At 52.2% G+C, this 21,698-nt stretch overlaps 1 protein-coding gene across 1 annotated transcript in view; it reads right to left on the bottom strand.

Moving 5' to 3' along the window:
• SHISA6 (shisa family member 6) overlaps positions 1–21,698 on the bottom strand; it is a 300,756-nt gene that overhangs the window by 274,728 nt on the left and 4,330 nt on the right. The window contains exon 4 of the mRNA XM_073881495.1: positions 21,201–21,696. Within this exon, the coding sequence (XP_073737596.1) occupies positions 21,201–21,696 (496 nt within the window). The remainder of the gene's footprint in view (positions 1–21,200; positions 21,697–21,698) is intronic.

The following is a 21,698-nucleotide window of genomic DNA, read 5'->3' as shown; positions in this document are numbered from 1 at the left end:
GGTGGACACAACCACAGAGGGAGCTGGCTTACTTCCGTGGGCCCTTTGATGGACAGAGCTATGGGAGGAGACGCACACACAGTATTTTGTTCTCAGGAGCCACAGCTACATCGGGTACTGGTCCCCGGGGGTGGGGGAGGATGCAGGGACTGATTATGGTTTCTGTCTTCAATGTATGTCACGTGAGCCCTTTCAAAATACTGACTACCCAAACACCCCCCTATGCTTGGCAGATGTGTGCCCAGCCAGCCAGCAGGACACCCCCGCAGAACATCTGTAGCCTCGATTCCAGCAGCAGGTTACTCATAACACGGGCACAATCGCCCCTTTGAGAAACACCCACCGGGTAGCACGTACTGTATACTGGGGACCCAGCTCTCTGCCTGGGTGGCTCAGCCGGTTAAGCGTCTGCCTTCGGCTCAGGTCATGATCCTAGGGTCCTGGGATCGAGCCCCGCATCGGGCTCCCTGCTCAGCAGGGAGTCTGCTTCTGTCCCTCCCCACAACTCGTGCTCATTCTCTCTCTCTCTCAAATAAATAAATAAACAACAACAACAACAAAGAATGAATGAAAGGTGTGATGTAACTGTAAACACAGGACATACAAATAACAAGGTAAACACCCAACCACACGGACGGTGCAGACCGTGACTGCAGCGGGAGCTTAGAGGAGGCAACAAAATACACAAACACGGACAGGAAGAAACAAGAATGCACAGAGATGCTGCAACAGCTGGAGCGCCATGCCCCTCTGCAAGAGACCCAGCTACCCGAACTCTGAGCAACTTGTATTCACTCAGCACATCCCTTCAACCACCAAATGTGCATTTACTGAGGACCCAGCGTGCACACGTCACCGCAGAGCCAGAGGTAAACAGGACACAGTTCCCACCACCTAATGGCTCACAGTTTCGGCGAAATCAGTACGTGGTTTCTGAGTTCATAAACTGAAGCAAGGTTTCAAACAGGACTCGCTCGGAGGGGGTGCTATGTGACCGGTGCGTGTGTGACCATCATTCGTGGAAAAAACAGACAGGCAGGGATAGTCGGAGGTGGCGAAGGCAAGTGTGGACAAGCTACAAACACCCCGCCACCCAGAGAAGGAAGGCCACCTTAGGGCCAGGTCCCCAGTTCTGAGTGCACCCCTGTTTTGTACAAGCTAGGCAGGGACTCTTCCGTCTACTCGGGGAGTCCCTAAGATGTGGGCAAGGTGCCACGCCCCCAAGCCTCCCTGCCCCCCCCCCCAGCCTGGCCCCCCCCCCCCCCCCCCCCCCGCTTCATTCACACTGGGACTCTGGCGCCCAGCATCCTGCCCCCTCACAGTCTAAAAGCGTGTCTGAGAGTGAATTATTGCCTTCCATTATGCTGCCTCTGACATGTTGAACCTTCCGAGGAGAAGAGCATCAACCTGGCAATCTTATCATTTAGTGGCATTTATATAGCAATTTCAGACGTTCCAAACGCTTTCCCCTGGCTGGCATTCTCTTCTCTCCGGCTGAAAAGGGAGGAACAGACCCTGGGGTGGACCAAGCAGTGAGGGAGGACACAGGAGCTCCCGAGGTTGGCGAAAGAGGTTCAGGCAGACCCGGGGTCCGGGTGAGGGACCTGAGATTCAGGGCGTGGGAAGGAGAAGCACGCACCGCCCTGAAAGGTTGAGAGATTTGGGTCCTAATCCCAAATGAGCTATTCGACTTTAGGCAGCTCTGCTAACCTCTAAAATGGAAATCTGATCTTTTCTCCCCCATCAGCAAGACAAAGGGTTTAAACGAACATGACCCTTCCAATGAGATCCCTTCTAATTCCAAAATGTTATAAATATTTTCTGTATTTGTCACCACAAATCCACGCAAGCTATCTTGATTTCCTTCGTTCCTCTGGTTATCAAAGACACTTCCCTACCACGTTCCCATGGTAAGGAAACAGGGAGCTTGAAAGTTATAACAGAAATATAGGCCAATGGAACAGAACTGAGAGCCCAGAAATGAACTCATACGTCTATGGTCAATTGATTTTCAACAAGGGTGCCAAGATCACTCAACGGGGAAAGAGCAGTTTCCTCTACAAATGGTGCTGGGAAAAGCGGATAGCCACATGCAAAAGAATGAAGTTGGACCCTTCATTCACACCAGATGTAAAAATTAACTCAAGGTGGATCACGGAGCTAAATATTAGAGCTGAAACTGTAAACTCTTCGAAGAAAGTATGGAAGTCCATCTTTGTGACCTCAGGTTTCACAGCGGTTTCGTATCTATGACACCAAAATCACAAGCAAGCAAAGAAAAAAGTAGAAATCCTGGACTCTGCCAAAATTAAAAACTTGTCTGCATCCCAGGATACCATCCAGAAAATGCAACACAACCATCAGGAATGGGAGAAAATATTTGTAAATCGTGTGTCTGAGAGGCGACTTATATTCAGAATACATAAAGAACTCTCACAACTCAACAATAAAAAACAACAAACAACCCAATTTAAAAATGGACGAAGGATAGAAAAGACATTTCTCCAAAGAAGGTGTGCGCATGAAAAGCAGCTCAGCATCATTAGTCATCGGGGAAATGGAAATCAAAACCACGATGAGACATCCGTTTATACCTACTTGAAGAGCTACCACCAAGAAGTCGGATAATACCAAATGTTGGCAAGCCTGTGGAGAAATGGGAGTCTTCATTCACTACTGCTGGGAAGGTAAAATGGTGCAGGCCTTTTGGTAAAGAGTTGGGCAGTCCCTCAAAAGGTTAAACATACAGTCACCCTACAGACCAGCAATTCTACTCCTAGGTAGAGACCCAACAGAAATAAAAACTCATGTCTACACAACACCTGTCTATGAAGGTTCCTAGCAGCATCACCAATAATCACCAGAAGGTGGGAAGAGCCCAGATGTCCATCGACTGATGAATGGATAAACAAAATGTGGAATACTCACACAATGGGTTATTTACTCTGCCTTTTTTTTTTTTTTTTTAGATTTTATTTATTTGAGAGAGAGAGCGCGCAAGCACGGACAGGGGTGAGAGGGAGAAGCAGACTCCCCACTGAGCAGGGAACCCAATGTGGGACTCGATCCCAGGATCCCGGGATCATGACCTGAGCCAAAGGCAGATGCTTCACGGACTGAGCCACCCAGGTGCTCCTTATTCAGCCTGAAAAAGCAACGACGTACTAATAGATGCCTTGAAAACATCATGCTAAGTGAAAGAAGCCAGTCGCCAAAGACCATGTGTTACGGGATTCTATTTACAGAAAATGTCCAGATTAGGCAGATCCGTAGAGACGGAAAGTAGATTTGCGGTGACTGGGGACTGGGGGAGGGGAAAGTGGGGAGTGAATGCTAATAGGTATGGGGTTTCTTCTGGGGGAGATGAACATGTTCTCAGAGGATAGCTAGACAACTCAGGGAATGTAGAGAAAGCACCAAATTGTACACTCGAAAATGTAAGGATGAATTTTATGGCAGGTGCACTACATTTCAATAAAGCTACTACTACAAAAAAAAAAGTATATATTAATTTTCTTTCTGTTTCTTGCCTCTCAAGTTTTTATAAAGACTCCTACCCCTCTGGTGACTGTGAAGGGGGATGGGGTCTTGTGGTTAAGTCCACTGCTTTGGGGAGGCGAAGAGAGTCTCCAAGGGTGCTCCTCCACAGTGATGCTGCCCCCCCCAAGGGGGGACGGCAGTTGGCAACGTCCAGAGACATTTTTGGCAGTCACGCGTGGAGAGGGAAGTGCCGTTGGCTTCTGGTAAGCAGAGGCCAAGGGTGCTGCTAAACAGGCCAGCCCGCCACAACAAAGAATGATCTGGCCCAAAATGTCAACAGTGGCGATGTTAAGAAATCCTGAGCTACCTCTGTGCGGCATGAGGGAAAGCCAGTCTTTGATTAAGGCTCAATGCAGTCCGGCTCCACAGATATCCACTGAGCAGCCCGTACCAGGATCAGACACGGGGCTGGGCCGGAGATACCGAAAGGAAGGTCCCCAAGGAGTGGGCCTGTCTGTCGGGGACTTTGTTGTATCCTGAGGCCTTGGCACACTGCCCGGCCACGTTACATAAACACAGGAAGAAGTGAAGGTCAGCCATGTCCCCACCTTTGTAGGGCTTCCAGCTCCTCTCCCCCTTTGGTCCCCACTGACAGTGTCCGTGGCAATTTCCGAGGAGATTTGCCCCGGGGCTCATCAGCCAAGGAGGATGCAGCAGAGATGAGATTTTCGAACGGCGCTCCCCTCTCGAAGGATGCAGAGGCTCTTGACTCCCAGCCCCTAAGAAGCCCTGCAGGACGCGGGCTCTGAGGACTCAGGGGTGGAGGAAAGACACTTTTCTCAAGACCATCAGGCTCGGTGGAGAGCGGTGTGCTTGGGTCTGGCTTGCGACTGGAGAAGGAGTTTTACCTGGGGTACAGCTAGGCCGTCTCCCCGTGAAGAGAGTGACTTGCACTGTATCCTTTCCAGATGCCCGCTTGGCTGGGCTGAGCTGGGCAGCGCGGCCAAAGGGGAGGGATGCACTAGAGGAGGTGTTCCCGAAGAGGCAGGCTCTCTGGGGGTAGGTCCCTGCCCGCTGTGGTCCTGATAAAGAGCATGGTAGCCAGGGACACACTCCCGGTCCTCCCACCTTCTGGCAAGGGGAGAGGTGGCCCTAATTTCCAGGCGGTGTCCTTAGGAGCGGTGCCCTCTGGCAGCCCCCCTCACACCCCGTTCCCTCAGCCCCTCAGCTCGTGACCCCCCTTCCTTGTTCCCGTTCCTCTGCTCCTCTCCACCTTCCACCCCCTTCTCCCCAGGGTGCTTGATAAATATTATCCTAATTCTGAAACGTGCCATCCCAGTCTCACCTAATTAATCTGGATGTGCCCCAGGAAATGGGTTAGGGCCTGAGCTATTTTCCAACCACGGGAAAGAAAATCGGTCACTGAGGAACACGGAGGTGCGGCTTGTGGGACGGGGAGAGTGGGCAGCTACTTCCAAGTCCGAGGCGGGGGGCAGAAGGAAGGTCAGGATATGTCTAAAAAGCATGCTTTTTGCCTGAATTGCCTGGATCATGGCCTTGGTTCGCTGCTCCCTTTGGCACACGGATTCCTTGGCTTTTGTGGACGTGTGGCGAGCAGGGCAGAGTAAATTAACTGGGCAGCAAATCGGAGCAGGGAAAACAGTCGTTTGTGAGCATTCAGGCCAGGAAACTTCAGGGGTCCTCAGAAGCCCCCGTCTGTGTCTTCACCATCTGCATCTCTGAGACACCCCCTCACCTCTGTGCCGCACTAACCAGGTTCTACACGCGCTCGCCTGCCTGATCCGCCGTGACACCCACTCAAACCCTGCGTGACCTTGGCAGGCGGTACCGCCCCGATATTTAACCAGGAACTGAGGCTTGGACGAATTCTAGGACTGGAACGTGATGGAAGAGAAATTTAAATCCGGGACGCGTGACCCGAGTCCGCATGTCCTTTTGCTCATGGGACCACTGCTTATGTTCATCTCACTGCCCCATGCTGGGTCCACTTGCGCCAGTGAGTCCTTCTGGTCTCTCCAGCTGGGTCGGCCAATTTAGCAAATGCCAGCTAACATTTAGGCACGGAGAAACGATCAGTAAAGGAGCAGTTTGGATCAAGACCCCTGATTTACCTGCTTAAAAACCTTGGTTAGTAGTGCCAGCAATCCCAAGGAAATGGAAATGTGTTTGAATGTCCCAAAGTGTTGAGTTATCTGGACACCACGGACCAAGCCCAGTCAACATTTTTGATGTGCTGCCACCTGCATTCAAGAGACATGGAATCTTTCTAAAAAGGGCACGTGATTCCCCTTGACAAGAGAGAAATAAAACCTTCATACCTTTGCTTCATGACCTTGCCTGCTTGGGAAATTCAGCAGGAACTCAAAGACTTAGGCAATGGACCACTATCACTGATTGAGCAATTACTATGTGCCAGATACCAATGCTAGATTCACACATGCACCGTATCCTCTAATCCTCAAAATGACAGGATTTGGTAGATGCTATCAGTAGCCACAATTAACTGCCGAGACTATTAAGATTTTTCCAAGGTTAGCTATATTTTGCCCGAGGGCACACAACTAGGAGGTGGTAAATCCAGATTCCACCAACGGGTAGGTTAAGAGACAGAGGGCTGCCTTTACACCACCAGATTATCCATTCATCCACTCCGTCACATTTGTTTTTCCACCTAATGCATCCCTCTAATGATCTCTGAACACAAGGTTCTAGAGAGTGCTCAATTGTTAGTGGAAAAATTGGCCCAAAGAGAAGCAGCTCCCGCTCGGCTACCCATTTCTAGCAACCTTCGTGAGTCATCAACATCAGCCGCTTGGAACGTTTTTATGTTGTTTTGAGCAGGCAACTGTTTTGTCCCACCAAGTCCTGAGCAGAACACCAACATACTTCCTAAGACCCTTGTCCTGCACGAGGCCCCAGTGAGAAGCCACTGTCCCTGGGCTTCGTGGAGTTTCTGTCTCAGGAGTTCCGAGCCACATAAATGCCACAGATGGGGAAAAAGTAAGTTCACCTACTGTCCAGTAAGCTTTTCTCTGCCAAGGGCAAGGCAAGCTGACTCGCTTCGACCCCTAACTGTGCCCTTTCGTTTTCCGGAAGGAGTAGGAAGACATTTCTGCTGTTGGATAGGTATGATAAAAGGCCAAACAGATCGACTATTCCATGAATAAGCTATTCTGGTTAATGTTCTTACTCCTGAGGACTAATGAGAATGCTCTTGATCTTGAAGAATTTTCTCAACTCATTCCTGCCTAATTAAGTAGAATATACTGAATATAACTAATTTTTTTTTTTTTAAGAATGCAAGTTTCTTCCATGAGAGGGCCACCAGCCTAATCTTTAGTTCTCTTTGGAGAACACTAAGCAAATGCAGACTATGCTAGGAAAATGGAGCTATTCGTGTAAAAACTGCAGGATGAACCATGAAAGGTTGTTTTTTTTTTTTTTTAATTTTTCCTCCTTAAGTAAATCTCCGATGGCTACTTTTGTATTTGTCCTAGAAGTAGAATGTGGACATTCTATTCTAGTTAAATCGAATATTCTGGTTATCTGAGTTCGAGAATGGAGCTTTTGCATGATGCTGGGAAGAGCTAGTGTCCTCTGTAGCCTCATCCTGCTACCTGTTTACTGGGCAGTTGGCGTGCCTTTAATTCTCCGAAATATGCACTCCGGACAATCGAAGTGAATATATTTTTAATAAACACAGACCAAGGAGAATGGCTTCATTTAGTTCTTATTCCTGGTTCTCTCACAGTCCACTTGAAAAACACAGCTGCTGGCTTTGTGTGTGCACAAGACCGCTCTCCTCATATAGAGAGGCTCCAAATGGGTGTGGAGATCTCCTTTGTTGTGGTAACAATGTTTGTGCATCTGCACTGAGCTCTTCTGGGGGTCTGAGTTGTCCCCGGGCACAATCGGAATTCATCGTGGCCAATGAACACCGCGGGACCCAGGGAGGGAAGGCTCGGCCCGCCTGCTTTGTTTTCCAGGCAAGCAGGGCGCGTTGCTCCATCCCGACCGGCACCTGTCGGGGGTCTGCCGCGTGACGGCCAGCCACGAGCCAGGCGGAACGTAGACGTGCCTCCTCTGGGGCACCCCCGTCCGCCCTTCAGAGCAACCCCTTCCACACACTGTATTCCCAGCCTCATGAATCATGTGAAAATTTACCCGGGAGTGGGAAACTGGGTAGCGTCAACACCAAGCCTAGACTTTCCAGAAATATCTGGATTGTCCGAGAATGAATTAAAGACCTCGATGGGCCGAGGACGACCACCACTTCGAACTGGGGAAAACAAAAATGCTCCCCACGATTTATCAGCAGAGCCACGTGGGCAGTCGGGTGACACAGGAGTTAACAGATGTACCTGCCACTGGTTTTTTTCTTTTGTTTTCTTGGCATCAGTGCACAGACCGAAATCCACGGCTGAGGCAAAACCAAGGTGGGATAGCCTCGTGGGGATGCTGGAGCCAGAGTCCCTGGGTTGGAATGCTGACCACTCAGTACAATGGTGATCACCAGTTAGTTACGTAAGTGCCCCATGGTTCTGTTTCCTCATTGAAAAAATAAAGCTGAAATAATAAGGCCAAAAAGAATGTCTACCTCTTAAGAGTTATTACGGAGATTAAATGAGTTAATATTCGCAGAGCACTTTGCCACTTCCTGGCAACCAGGAAGCACTATATAAATATTTGATTCATAAATAAATCCAGAGACAACCTCCTCGTGTCTGCAACAGGCTCAGCCCACAGGACCACAGCAGAAGTATGGGTGGAAGAGGAGCATCCCGGGGGACTGACTCCATGGCACCAGATGAGCAAAACTCTGGGTGTGAACAGGGAGCCACTTGGCACGCTCTGGCCACGGGTCGTCCTGGAAGGGACCACCCACGTTCGATCTTTTCTGCTCAGGCCTCAGGACGGGCATGCCTCTGGTCACACAGCAGTCTTCCCTGAACCCTGAACCCGGCCTCCGACAGCCAAGTGCAAACAGACAGCCAATCTGTTCCCCTCTGTGAGGCCGTCACAAACTGTGCTTCTGCTAGACCGTGAGGAAGCTCCAAGATAAAGTACCACCAAAAGGCAAGGAGACTCACGTCATGAGCAAAACAAATCAGGATTCCAGCAGGGCATAAAAGAGCAAACGCATCACACTGGCCAGGGCAACGTTTGCTGCAAAGGATTCAGCTGGAGTTTTGTTTTTTCTTCATTCTTCCTACTTCCCTTTTCCTTTCTTCTTTTTCCTTCCTTCCTTCCTTCCTTCCTTTCTTCTTTAAAAAAAAAAAAAAAGCATAGGGGCGCCCGGGGGGATCAATCATTAGGCGTCTGCCTTCGGCTCAGGTCATGATCCCAGGGTCCTGGGATCCAGCCCCGCATCGGGCTCCCTGCTCCGCAGGGAGCCTGCTTCTCCCTCTCCCACTCCCCCTGCTTGTGTTCCCTCTCTCGCTGTGTCTCTGTCCAATAAATAAGTAAAATCTTTAAAAAAAATTAAAAACTTAAAAAAAAAGCATAAACGTGACTGGCATTTCCAAGCTCAAGCATCTTTGCATCAACGCAACCATCAGAAGAGCAGAGTACACATAAAGACCACCCAATATCCTCCCCAATTTAATTACTTAAGCCATCTATTCGTTCAACCACATTACCTGAGCACCCACCTTGTGCCAGGCATGACTCTAGGCATACAATACAGGTGTGAACAAGATGAGCAAACACACGTGTCATCCTGACATCGTGGTGGGGGAGACAGACAGGTGCCTAGCCCTGGAGACCAACCAATTTCCCAAAAGGAACCTTTCAGATGTTTACAAGGCGCCTGAATGACTGAGACCTGCATGTTGCTCTTGGAAATGTCACTTGGGGGTTCTGTTAGAGATTTATAAGCCCATTTCTATGTGACCCTCCTTCACACAGGCACGAACACTTGAATGCACGTCCTGTGAGGAACAGACTCATAACTAGGGATGAGTTTATCCAAAAAAAAAAAAGGGAGATTGAAGGGGGCATGCCCTGCTATCTTCATAGAGAAAGAAGTCTTCTTGTCTTCCAGAAGAAAGGATACATTTCCTCTGGGTTGCCCCACTGGGTATGCCTCACGCCAAGAAGTCAATGTTGGCTCCCTGTAAGAATTAACGAGAATTACGTCCTAACAACCTAATGGACAGCTCCAGGAATAGGGAGAGTCCAGGTCTCGATGCACATGTATGGGAGGACCAAAACACTTCCTAAGTCCCTTTCACCCAAGAGATTCTATGAGTTTAAGATGCTAAAAACAAGCACTCGCCGGAGGCCATCTGCAGACAGCATTCTTACCTGAAGGGAGTGTGCAAGGAAAACGCATTTTCTCCCAGGGCAGTTGGATTTGACGGTACAGATGTACACTCTGCTCGCCTCAACCTCCCAGGGATGCTGAGATCAGAAAGGGGCCAGAGAAGAACACACCTCCACAACTTGATAGCCCCCATCCCACAGCCAGGCTAACAGACTAAAGTCGGGGCCAAGGGCCTCACCCAAGGGCATGGCAACAGAAAGTGACCCAAGGTGGGATTAGCCTGCCTCTTATCTCAGCTCCCAGGAAACCCCGGGTTCCTAACCCCTGGTGTCCAGGGGCTCATCCCGTGGCAAGAGGGAACGAGGTGAACCTTTTGGGTTGCGGCAGAACCCATAGCAGAGTTCCCAAAGCCGAAAGAGAGAGAGTTTCTGGATTCTAAAAACTCAGGGCAATACAAAAGAAAAGAAACAACAAGAGAGGCAATTAGCAGGAGCCCCCAGAGGGAATTAAAAAGGGAATTCGAAGCAGCCTATGGTCAAACATCACCAATTCACCAGAAACCGGGGCAGGCTAATCCCAATCAATGAAATGGGCATGGAAATGCTAAAACACTCTAAAGGAAGTGCATTTTTACTGGTTCCCGGGGCCATTGCAGGATTACAAACCAGGCTAGAAAAAAAAAAAAAAATTGACCTTTGGAGGCTACTTCATTGAAGAGCTAAGAATGATTGGTAATTAGCATGCCAGCCACCTAGGAAGGGCCTGCTTGAAAAATCTGTCCTTCCGCGTGGTCTGTGTGTCCTGTGCAATCTTTGCAGTCTTGTCTGAGCCATTAATCTGTTCATCACAGATTCTTATCAGACAGAGGAAAGAAAAACCTCACCCAGGTCCGATTTGGATACACGCGGAATTAGCAGAGTCTGAATCGATGCAGTTTAATGAAGTTACAGCAGGACAAGTTCAAGAAGGAGAGCCGGAGGGAGAGAGAGCAAAGGGACGCAACCCAGTGGAAGTGAAGAGGGATCAAAAAGGCAGGAGAGATGGGAGAAACAAGCAACAGCGGACAAAGACACCAAAAGGAAGGAGAAGAAACATTTTAATGATGGGGCTTGAAAGAGGGAGGGAGAGAGAAGCTGACAGATCCTCTGCTAAAACACCCGATTCTCTTCGTGAATGCTTGAGGCTGGGGGAGAAGACGCCGGCCCAGAGGTGGGCCCGGTTATCTGAGAACGGAAAAACTGTGTGATTTCCCGGCGTAGCAAGAGTGCCACCCACCATGCCTCTGGGGCGGGGGCAGTCATCCCCTGGGAAAGTTCGAGCAAACTTCTCGGGATGCAGTCAAAAAAGTCACAGAGGGCCGGCCGGCTGCTAGTCCAACAGGGCAGCTGGAATCCCGATTCTTCCATGGGGCCCAGAGCAGCCTTGGTGCCTGAGAGGTGGGGACCAGTGCCCGTTCCCGCCCAACCCCTAAGGCTGATGGCAAGGGTCTGCATTCCCAAGACCTTCAAGGGGAGGGGATGGGTGGGCTCTGGAACCCACTCTCAGGCTCCTCTTAAAATGAACAGCCACTCCCCCACAAGCCCTCCTGGGTTCAAATCCTTCCTCCCTGGGCCAGCAAGACCAAAGGAAGATCCAAGAGGGGACACAGCGGAAAGCATCCTTCCCAGAAGAGGACATTTGGCTAAGGGAGCCACGAATATGTCCAGAGGACAGATGTCCTAAGTAATGAGACTTTAATGCCGGAGCTAATGGGAACAGTACACAAAACCAAATGCCAAGAACGCAAGGAATAATGAGTGTTTGGGAAGCCTGCAGAAAGCAGCGACTCCTCTCTCCCAAATGCCCAGGGAGCGGGGCCAAGGTTGTAGCCACCCAGGGCCTGGCTGGAACTCGGCCTCCATGGTCTCGAGGTGGGAACAGCGGGCCTGGGCAAGGAGGAACAAGAGTTCTCCTGTTCCTCTGACCCGTATGGGTCTGAGCCGGGGTGGGGACTGGAAACGGTGCCCAGGAACTCCCCCTCCCTGGAGAGAGCTAGGGAAATTGTTCCCACACCCCCACCTCAATCAGGTGAGTGCCTGCCCCCCCTCAGTCAGGGACCCTGCCCTGGGTGCCACAGGCCAGGGAGTGCAAGCCCCACCATGGACCACCACCCTGGCCATGACCGCCACCACTGACCGGGACAACAGAAGTTTGGGAGTAAAGCCCAGGGCGCTGAAGGTTCCCCGGGATGCCTTCCTTCGAGCGTTCCTTTCAGGACAGGGGACTTGAGATCATAAGAGACAGAGAAACATCTGGAAGGAATGCGGAATTAGGAGACACAGCTGGAAGAACTAAACAGGGAAAGCACAGGACCAGAGCAGGAACCAGCAGTGAGCCGGCTGAAACTCTGTCTTGTGTGCGCTGTGCCACATGTTATAAATGGGGCAGGGAGGAGGGGTGGCGATAAATGGAGCTGTTTGTGAGCTGTGGGTCTCAGTAATTAAAACTGGGAATGGCCCGAGGTCCACATCCTCTCGGCCCCAAATCACTTCCTCTCCCTAGCGCCTCTATTACTCTCTGGAGCTGGGACTCGCAGAATTGCCTCGGGGGTTCTGCCAATACGGTAAAGGTTTGTTGTTTTCATTGTTGTTCCTCCACTGGAATCAGGGTGTTTTGCTTCGCTTTTGTTTTTTAATGTTTTCTTCGTATGGCCTTCACCATCCTCAGCCAACAGGATCCATTCTTGAAAACAAGCCTGCTTTTCCCCCTCTCCCTCCGCCTGACGCTCCCCCCTGTTGTGCTCTCTCTCTGTCAAATAAATAAAATCTTAAAAAAAAAAAAAAGAAAGAAAGAAAGAAAAGAAAAGAAAAGAAAAGAAAACAGGCCTTTGCTCCGCCCTGGTGGCCTCGTGCCCTGCAGGTAATGTAAGCGAGGCCACCAGCCCGGTTCTGCTGTACCCTGATCTGTAGGGTGGTGGTGCCCCCATTTCTCAGCACGATAACCCGTGCCAGGGCACAAGGCAGAGGGTTCTTTGCTTTCTCAAGGCAGCTGAGCATCACTGACCCGTTTACATCTGGGAAGATGAGAACCGGCTGGCCCCCCAAGGAGATGGAGACTGGCAATGTTCTAGCTGTGTGACCTTGGGCAAGTTACTAAGCCTCTCTGAGTTGATTTCATCGGCCATTCAATGGGCACGGATCCCCAGAGGGTGAAGGAAGGATACAGTGAGACAGTTTGTGGCCAGTGCATAGCAGGGTTCCAGGCCCAGAGGAAGCCCTGGAGACTGAGAGCTCTCGAGAGCCTCTCCCTACCACCCTCCCTGTTTCATCCACGTGACCTTGAGCCCCCCTCAAGGCCAGCTTTCTGCAGGCGCACAGCGGACAGAGCTGTGTAAGCTTCCGGAAAACAGACCTCCCCCCATCCTGACCTTTGAGCAGAGGAAGGGGGCTCCCCAGCCACAGAGCAGGGCTGACTCCTCCCAGGGCCCAAGAGTGCCCGTTAGGGGGTCTTCGGGGCCAGAGGCTGTGCCCCAGCCCATATGCACTCGGGGGGGGGGGGGAGCCGGAGAGCGCAGTAAACGTACGTTGGGAATCTACGCGCCATGCTCACGGGCAGCCCCACCTCTCTGCACATGCAAACATTTCTACCTCATCAATGGCTGTCTGGCCCCAAAGGGGACCTCACGTGAACGCCAATCGCAGAGGTGATGGCATCCACACAGACAGAAGGGAGGGCACAGAGACCCTCCAGCTCTAACCCCAAGCCCAGCCCCACGCATCCCCAAGAAACTGGGTCCCTCTACCCTCAGAATGAAATTAGGAATCTAAATTGAGCTATCTGTCTACTTATCTCGTGAAGAAATGTGGGACATTCTTTTTTTTTTTTTTTTTTTTGGTTCTCCCTTTCTGGGCAGTTATTTGAACTCTTTCCTGCAAATTCGACTCCTTTCTTTTCCCAGTGCTTCCCCCGTCTGCCCCCGACATGCTGGTAGGACATGAAGCTGATTTTCTGAGGGCTGGTGATACCCTTCTGCGTGCAGAGTGGTCTCTGCAAAGTGGCCAACGTGGTAAGCCCGGCTCGGCTTTGCAGGGCCGGTGTTCATTACTGGAACGCCTCTTCTGGGCTCCGCCTTTGGGGACAGCGGCCGCGGCTCCCAGGAGAGCAGGTCTCATTACTGGAGGCGCTCTTTATGTCTGCGAATAACTGGCTGGTCACCTACCCCATTCATTGGCCTCAGCCCCGTGACTCATCGCTGCTTACAAGAATCAGATCTGCCCTAAGAGGATAAAAATCTGTGCCGTTACGGAGAGTCAAGATGACATGCCATGGGCTCCGAGAACACTTCCAGGAAAGGAACTGTGGCAACATTTTCTGGAGAAGAGGCAGCATGGGGCCTCCCAAGGTGACTGCTTAGAAGGAGGACACGTTAGGATACGCACGTCCTGGTTCTTTCAAAGTTACGATCAGGCACATTGCTGGTCACGGGCCCCAAATCGCATGTCATCGAGATGAATTTCACAGAATGGCTGGACCTAAATCTCCAGCTTCAAATCTCCAGGCATCCTTCTAGAAGCTTCTCTGGACCCCTCACCTTGTATCCACCCTGTCCCTGTGGGGTCATGGCCCAGCACTGAGAAGGGGCAAGGGCTGGTACCAATGAACGTACCTCTGTGGCTCACAGAGCTGTCACATATGCGGGGAGCCATCCTGGAGGACAGAGGTGAAATCCCCCCCACACTGGGCCACAGGGCGCCTGGAGGTCTCTGGTGGTCTGTGGCAAAACTGAAACTCATTGAACCTGGTAGGTCTCAGCGTTCCCCCCCCAACCTCATCTCTGGGAGAGAGAGAAAGCATTCAGTGCCCACATTCTGAATTACAGAGGTCAGCCCACAGTTTTACCCGGTGGCCCCTTACCATAGTTCACAACTTTCTGGCTTTCGTTGCATTCCCCTTCTTCAGCGCTCTGCATCCCTCAGATCTTATTTAAAGGATGGTGCTTAGATCAGGTTATCGCCCTCCGCAAAGGGACCTGGAGAAAACTGCAAGGCGGCCGCAGAAGACGGACAGAAATCATTTTAGGGGATGATCAAACTGAACGAGGAAGGACCAAAGCAATGTAGGGAAGCGATAGAGGGGAGAAGGCCCTCACTCACACCTCTAAACATCTGGACGTTCTCTGGTGGTGACTGAGAAACAGGTGCATAAAGTGAAGCCATCATGGGTGCTCACTGCTGAGCTGCACCTGGGCAGGAAAGTGGGCGGGCCCAGGATGCAGGCCCCGCCCACCAGCTGGGGACCCCCCCCCTGACACTGGGATCTGGCCTCCCAGGGCATCGCCTCACCTATAAAATCAGGAAGTTAGGCTACATGACCGGCCTGCAATGAAAATTCTACAATTCTATAATGATGACAAAATAATAAAACGTATGGTTGGCGCTTGAGCAAGGCAGGGGTTAGAGGCAACAATGCCCCCCCCATTCAGTTGAAAATCCAAGGATAATTTTTGACGCCCCAAAAACTTAACTACTAATAGCCTACTGTTGACCAGAAGCCTTCCCAGTCCGGGGAGCATGTCACTCTTGATCTCAGGGTCGTGAGTTCGAGCCCCACGCCAGGCGTGGAGCCTACGTTAAAAAAAAAAAAAATGCAGAATAAAACTGAAAAAAAAAAAATCTGTGTATAAGTGGACCCGCGCAATTCAAACCTGTGCTGTTCAAGGATCGACTGTATTACTCTGTCTTTTCAGGACGATTCTGTTTTACTTCTAAAGATAAAAGAAGAAGAACAGACAGAGGGAGGAATCTATCCTGAACAGGTGTGAAATAAGCCTGCTCAAGGCCAAGGGAGGGAGACCCTCTGAGGGTTTGTGGGTAAACCCTTGCACCAAGCCCTCTTCCCCATCCGAAGTACCTACTAGAAACATGAGGTCAGAAATGTGACTCAGGGAAAAATAACGGGCTGGAGTTTCCGAAGACAGAGAAAAGAGGGGGAGAAAAAAAAATCTCAGCAGAAGATATTTAAAAAACAAATTTAACCCAGGCTCTCATATAGTCCCTTCCCCATGGACAATCTGAGACATGTCACCTGCAAGTCTGGAAGGTAATTTTGTGGTTCCACAGGATGGACGTCGTCAAGGGATAAGACCAAGACTGTAAGACAAGATGCACCTGAGTTTGCCATAATCCTAAAGACAGATTATGCAGCACATCGCATGGGGCACGGTGGCAAGGAGTGGGGGAGGGGTGGCAACCCACAGCCGGTGGCTGGCTGCCCCTTCCAGCCTGGAGTGGGGGATTCCTACTCACTATGGAAAGGCAGCCAGAAATGTTAAGATCTAAGGGCAATCGATGCTGCCAGGCCCTGGAGAAATCGGGCTTCCTTTGGTATAGCTCCCTTCTACTCTGGATCCTCCGTGGGCATGTCTGCCCGGGGCTGGTGAATTAAGGTCTTTGCATCAGCTCACTTCTTCAGCTGTCCGAACCCCTGGATCGAAATCAACAAGCCAATCTGATCCCTCATTAAAATAGGTTGAAAACAGTGAATTGGACTTTGCCTCTGCCTGGGTCTTGGCAATCTAGCCACCGTGGGCGAACTCTTATCATCTTAGCAGCAGATTCTTCCCGAGGAACGTGCTCGGAGCCTGGGGTGCGGCTGTGGGTGGGGAAGGAAGACACACGTGTGTGCCTTCTGGGCTGGGACAGGGTGCAGGAGAACAAGAAGACAGTGAAGCAACAGACCAGACAGAACTGTCAACGTGCCAGCTTCTGGAAAAGCAGCTTGCACGGCTGACCTGCTCAATCAAGAATGAACTCTGCCGGTCGTACGTGTCCAAGGTAAACCCCACCTCAGAGGCTTACGTTATATGGTTTGAGACATACCTCGCCCCCCAGCAGGTGAGCGGGGCTCCTCTGTGGAATCGAAGGCATTTGCGTGTAGCCCAGGACCCGGGCACCGCATCTGCTTCTTACCCCACTGCCTCCCTCCTTTTGTCATTTTTGCCTCTTCCTGTCTTCCTGGTGTCCTTCCCTAACCCCTCTTCCATAAGCCTCCTTAAATTCTTCTACAATTTCCCTGCTTTCCCTGCATGCATTTTTTTTTTCCCTCCAAAGCAACAGAAAACAAGCAAGGCTCAGACCTTCGCTCCAAGGCAAGATTTTTTTCCCTGTCCTTCCAACTGCTCTATTTGAAGTAAAAAACAAGTTGACTCTCTGTTTAGATCAATTCATTAGAGTGAGCGCACAGTGCTCCAAGAAATGGGGAGTGCTTGGGGATGCTGTGACAATTCACTGCCTGCGAATCCAGGAAGAGAATTTGCGAAATCAGCCAGCAAAAGGGTCCTGCAATTGCAGCGATGTGGTCAGGCAGCCCATAACAGGCCTCTTTGGGTGTGCCATGGATTTCTAGAGGGAGAAAAGGTGGAACAGTGTTCTCTTGATTCCTCTAGAAACAAGCTGAGGAGTCCAAAGACAAAGGACCCTCCTGATGGCTGTCGGGTCGCTTCCTGACACCTCTCCTCTCTCCTGGCCGCATCTGGCTCAGGTTCTTCTGCCGCAACCCTGAGCATGACCCCCCACCCCAAATTCCTCCATCCCCTCCATCCCCATAGAGTGGGAGGACCCAAGGCAGCCCTGCCTCCACCAACTACATCCAGAGCACCCTAATAGCTTCCTGCCCCGGCGGCTAAGTAGCCACTAAAAAAAAAGCCAGAGTTTCTCGCTTGGAGAGTCTCATCTCCGGGACACTAATGAATCACCTCCAGGTGAGGAGGAGGGAACAGGTTTGAATGTGAGACAGCTCCTGGGGCCCCATTTCCTGGGCCAAAGCCCCTGCGCTGGGGAGACCACTGCAGCCCCTTGCCGAATAAACAGCCCCAGGAAGCAATGCAGAAATGGCTCAGGCTCGGGAAGCATTAAACTCAGGGCATGCCTGCAGGTTATCAGCTTGAGCCTCGGCCCGGGGGAGGTGAACAGGGGAAGGTGAGGAAGCGATCCGGGTGGGAAACGGAGCCCCGGCGGGGAAAGGCGAGCACCCCAAGTCCAGTGGCTCCCCAGATCCAGAGCACAGCTCAACCTTTGGTCCCTCGGGCCGTCCATCTCTCCCTCCTCCCTGGGGTCCAGCTGAGTGTGACTGATCCTCTGTTCACGTCACCAAAGAGCTGAGAGTTTCCCCAACTGACACCGACTTCTCACACAGAAACAAGATGGCAAGAAGGTCTGATCACTTCTGGAAAAGACTAAATCTGTTCTTGCCTGCGGGGGCCAGAGCAGTGAAAGGAAGGTGGGCTCTAAGGAATGTGTGCCACGGGTAAGCGGAGGGCTGGCCAGCCTGGGGACACCAAGAGGAGGCAGACGGCTGATCTCAGGGCGGAAGCCTCCCCCCTACCCCTTCCTAACCCTCCCACAAACATCCCTTCGGATGAGGCGGTTCTCCTCCCTCCGACCCAGCCCCTGCCTGCCCAGCTCCCATCTTCGGAGACAGGATCACTCGCTGGAATAAACCTTTCGCCTTTCCAGAAAGGAAATGTCTCTGCTGAACTATTTCAAGGCATATGGCACCACACACACAGCCCACTTCTTCCACTGACCCCTGGAGAGGGTGCATCCTTTCCTCCTCCGCACTCTCCCTAAGGAAAACTCATGAGGTGGGACTAATTCTCTCTTCCCTTCTCCCTACTCCGGTTCCCAAAGAGACCCTCTGCACGGAACCCCTCCCCCCCCACCAGAATGGCAAGCGGTGACCTGTGAAGCGTGAGCGAAGTGAGATGCGTCGTGGGAACGCGCCCAGGAGTCGGGGAGCAGCTCCCTGCCATGTGCACGCTCAGCCTGACCCTCCCCGGGGAGGGGAGAGCTCGAGGTGGGATGCTGTTGTGCCTGAGGCACCCAGAACTGGACGCTGAGTTCCACCCCCCCCCCCCCCCCGCTGCCCCCTGCCCAAGGTCACTCATGGAGTGTCCTCGAGGGATGGCTCATGCTCTCTCCCCTTCCCCCGAACACAGAGACGGGCACTGTCCCCCAGCAAACAGGCACCATTATGTCGCTTTCCAAAGCACCCAGCAGGCAAAACTAGAGCTGCTATAGCAGAGAATCTGCAAACTGAATAAAATCAGGAGGGGAATTTGAGGGAGAAACATCCCATGTTGACATCATGGTCTGAGGCTGAACTCAGCTCCCTTCCACAGTGACCTTCCTTCCCTGACCCCAGAGAGAAACTGCTCCAACACCATCACCAGTCCCTGAGCCACACACCTGTACACAAATGAGTCACCCCAGTCTGGGCTTGGGGGAGGGCTCGGTGTGATGGGGAGGGGAGAGAAAACACCCAGAGGGACAGTGACATGTCCAGGGTCACAAACCAGTAGAACAGAGGCCAGCGCCAGCATCCAAAGACCGTCATCAGTACCCTCCCAGGTGATAATGAATACATTCAGTAGGGTGGTGGCAAGGGTAGGGTAGGGGGCAGCTCAGAGAAGAAAGAAACCAAAAGCAAGGTTGGTGGGAATCAACCAGCCAGGGAACGTGGGACGGGAGCCCAGGAGGCCAGGAGAAGGTGAAGAGAAACAAGGCTCTGGGGCCTGGAGGTAGGTAGAGGAACGAGAAGGACCAGGTACACCTGCTTCTGGAAGGTGCCTTCCCACAGGCTATGCCTTCTCTGCTTTCCAAGGTGAGCCAAGAGCGAGAACCCTTTACCAGACCAGACCCAAAGGAGACATGGACTGACCGCACCCCATTTCTCACAATTCCTCCATCCGTGCTCGGGACCAGCCGGGTACAGACTCACTACCTAAAAGATAAGATGGGGGACGGCGGGGGGGGGGGGGGGCGCCTGGGTGGCTCTGTCGTTAAGCGTCTGCCTTCCACTCAGGTCATGATCCCAGGTCCTGGGACCGAGCCCCGCATCGGGCTCCCTGCTCAGAGCGGAGCCTGCTTCTCCCTCTCCCACTCCCCCTGCTTGTGTTCTCTCTCTCTCACTGTGTCTCTCTGTGTGTCTAACAAATAAATAAAATCTTAAAAAAAAAGATGGGGGACTGGGGGATGGTGGCACATTAGGGTGATGAGTGTGGATTATACACGGGTCTGCTTTTGGAAGCACCCAGTTTTAACACCCAAGTATGTATGTCACTATTGAAATATCCACACGTCCTGCGTTTGACTCAATAAAACCTGCCAGAGAGTATCATCTTTTCTCAACACCTTCAAAGGAAGAAGAAAAAAAAAAAATCATGCCCAGAAATTTCTATCTGCCTTTCTCTTCATCAGGGTCCGGCTGATCAATGTCCACAGCAGCAAGGGAAGAAGGCTTTCAGGCCGAAAGAATAGAAATGAGCTTAAGCTGTGCAGTTTGGGGTGGGGGCCTGCTTGGCACACTCAGAAGCAGGACTAGTCAGGGGGAGGGGGGGTCCTGGTTACCGGGACAGTGCTCACACCATGTGCCAAAAATGGAGACATGTCCTGGGGCAGGATTTGTTCCCTGAAAGACTCTGCTGAACCAAGTCCAGCCATTCATCATCACGAGGGGACTGGAAGCTGAGCTAACTTTGCCTCCCCTGGGTGCATCGGTCCCTGCCTTGTGAAGAGAGCCTGATTTCCTGGTCTCTGGGCTCTGACTTCCCTAAGGACTCCCTGGGAGCCAGGGTGGGGCCAAGCACTGCCATATTTTGAGCTCTTGGCATAAGTTTTGGGAGGAGGCTACCCCACCCCCACCCACCCACCCCCAATGTAAGCGGTAAAAGCTGCCCACTGGGCTTAACACAGCAAGAATGTTAACTCAGAGCCTTCTGCCAACAGGGTTTGAAAGACCAAGTCCTCCAGTCTCGGCAGGAAAATAAGCATTCCGCTTGGGCAAGAGGCAGGCAGTGAAGAGACACCATCTGCCCTTGGTCAACATGGAATGGAGAAATCTTTACCCCTTCTTACCCGGGAGGCATCCCTTCCATACCGCCCCCAGTCCCACACAGGGGACATGCGGCTTATACTAAATCACTTGCTACTCCCTCCTGCAAGGTTCCAACGTTGTTCAATATCCTAGACCCAAGAGGATGTGCTGGTTAGACTCAGAAAACCAAACACAAGAGGAGCCTTCCCCCAAAGTGCCCACTTGCCCCGAAAACTGAACCCGGGACCCCACCCTCACCCCCCACCCCCTCCCATCCAGGGTTATAGACTTTGTAAAATTCCTAGGCTCAAACTTCATGGGCTCCACTGATCCTTACTTTGCCCCGTAATCCCCCTACCACCAAAGCATGCGTTCTGGACTCCGAAGAAATGGTGGAAATAAGAAAGCTGTGATTTATCTGCGTGTCAAGGAAACAAGGGAGAAACTGGTCTCAGAGAGTCCGAGCGATGTGGTGCTGAGGACCGGGGACGCACGTTAAGAGGGGCGAGGCTCGGCGGGAGGCTGAGGACCCGGGGACCCGGGGACCGGCACCGGGCGGCCGCGCGCGCGCACGCGCTCTCACCTGTGGATGTTCATCTCCCGCGGAGGGCGGTGGGCCTTGTCATAGGAGACCTTGGCAAAAACACCGGCCACGATGACGAAGGCGATGACCCCGCAGGTGATGTAGACGGTGAAGTTGGTCTTGTCCTTCTCCGGGTCGTACTTGTTCTCGGGCCCCGGCGACACCACCTTGGTGCTGGGCGTCTGCACCCACACCGGGCTCTGGTAGTTGGTGCACTGGCGCTGGTCCAGCTTCTCGTGGCGCTTCTTGCAGCAGAAACGGTAGTAGCAGGTGCCGCAGCAGTACAGGTAGCCGCTCTCGCTGTTGTTGCACTCGAACTCCTTGTCGTACTGGCCGCTCACGTCGTAGTAGCCCCAGCACGTCTCGTAGGTGACGGCCGCGCTGGCCGCCGCCACCGCCGCCGCGGGCTGCCCCCGCCGGCTCCCCGCCTCCGCGCCGCCGGGCGCCCGGGCGGCGGTGCCATTCAGCTCGCGGCCGCCCCGGGCCAGGGCGCCCCCG

The sequence above is a fragment of the Callorhinus ursinus genome, unplaced genomic scaffold (genome assembly GCF_003265705.2).
Source record: "Callorhinus ursinus isolate GAN/ISIS: 27379988/994484 unplaced genomic scaffold, GSC_fseal_2.0 scaffold43, whole genome shotgun sequence".
Classification (NCBI taxonomy): domain Eukaryota; kingdom Metazoa; phylum Chordata; class Mammalia; order Carnivora; family Otariidae; genus Callorhinus; species Callorhinus ursinus.
This window is presented reverse-complemented; position numbering and strand designations above follow the sequence as displayed.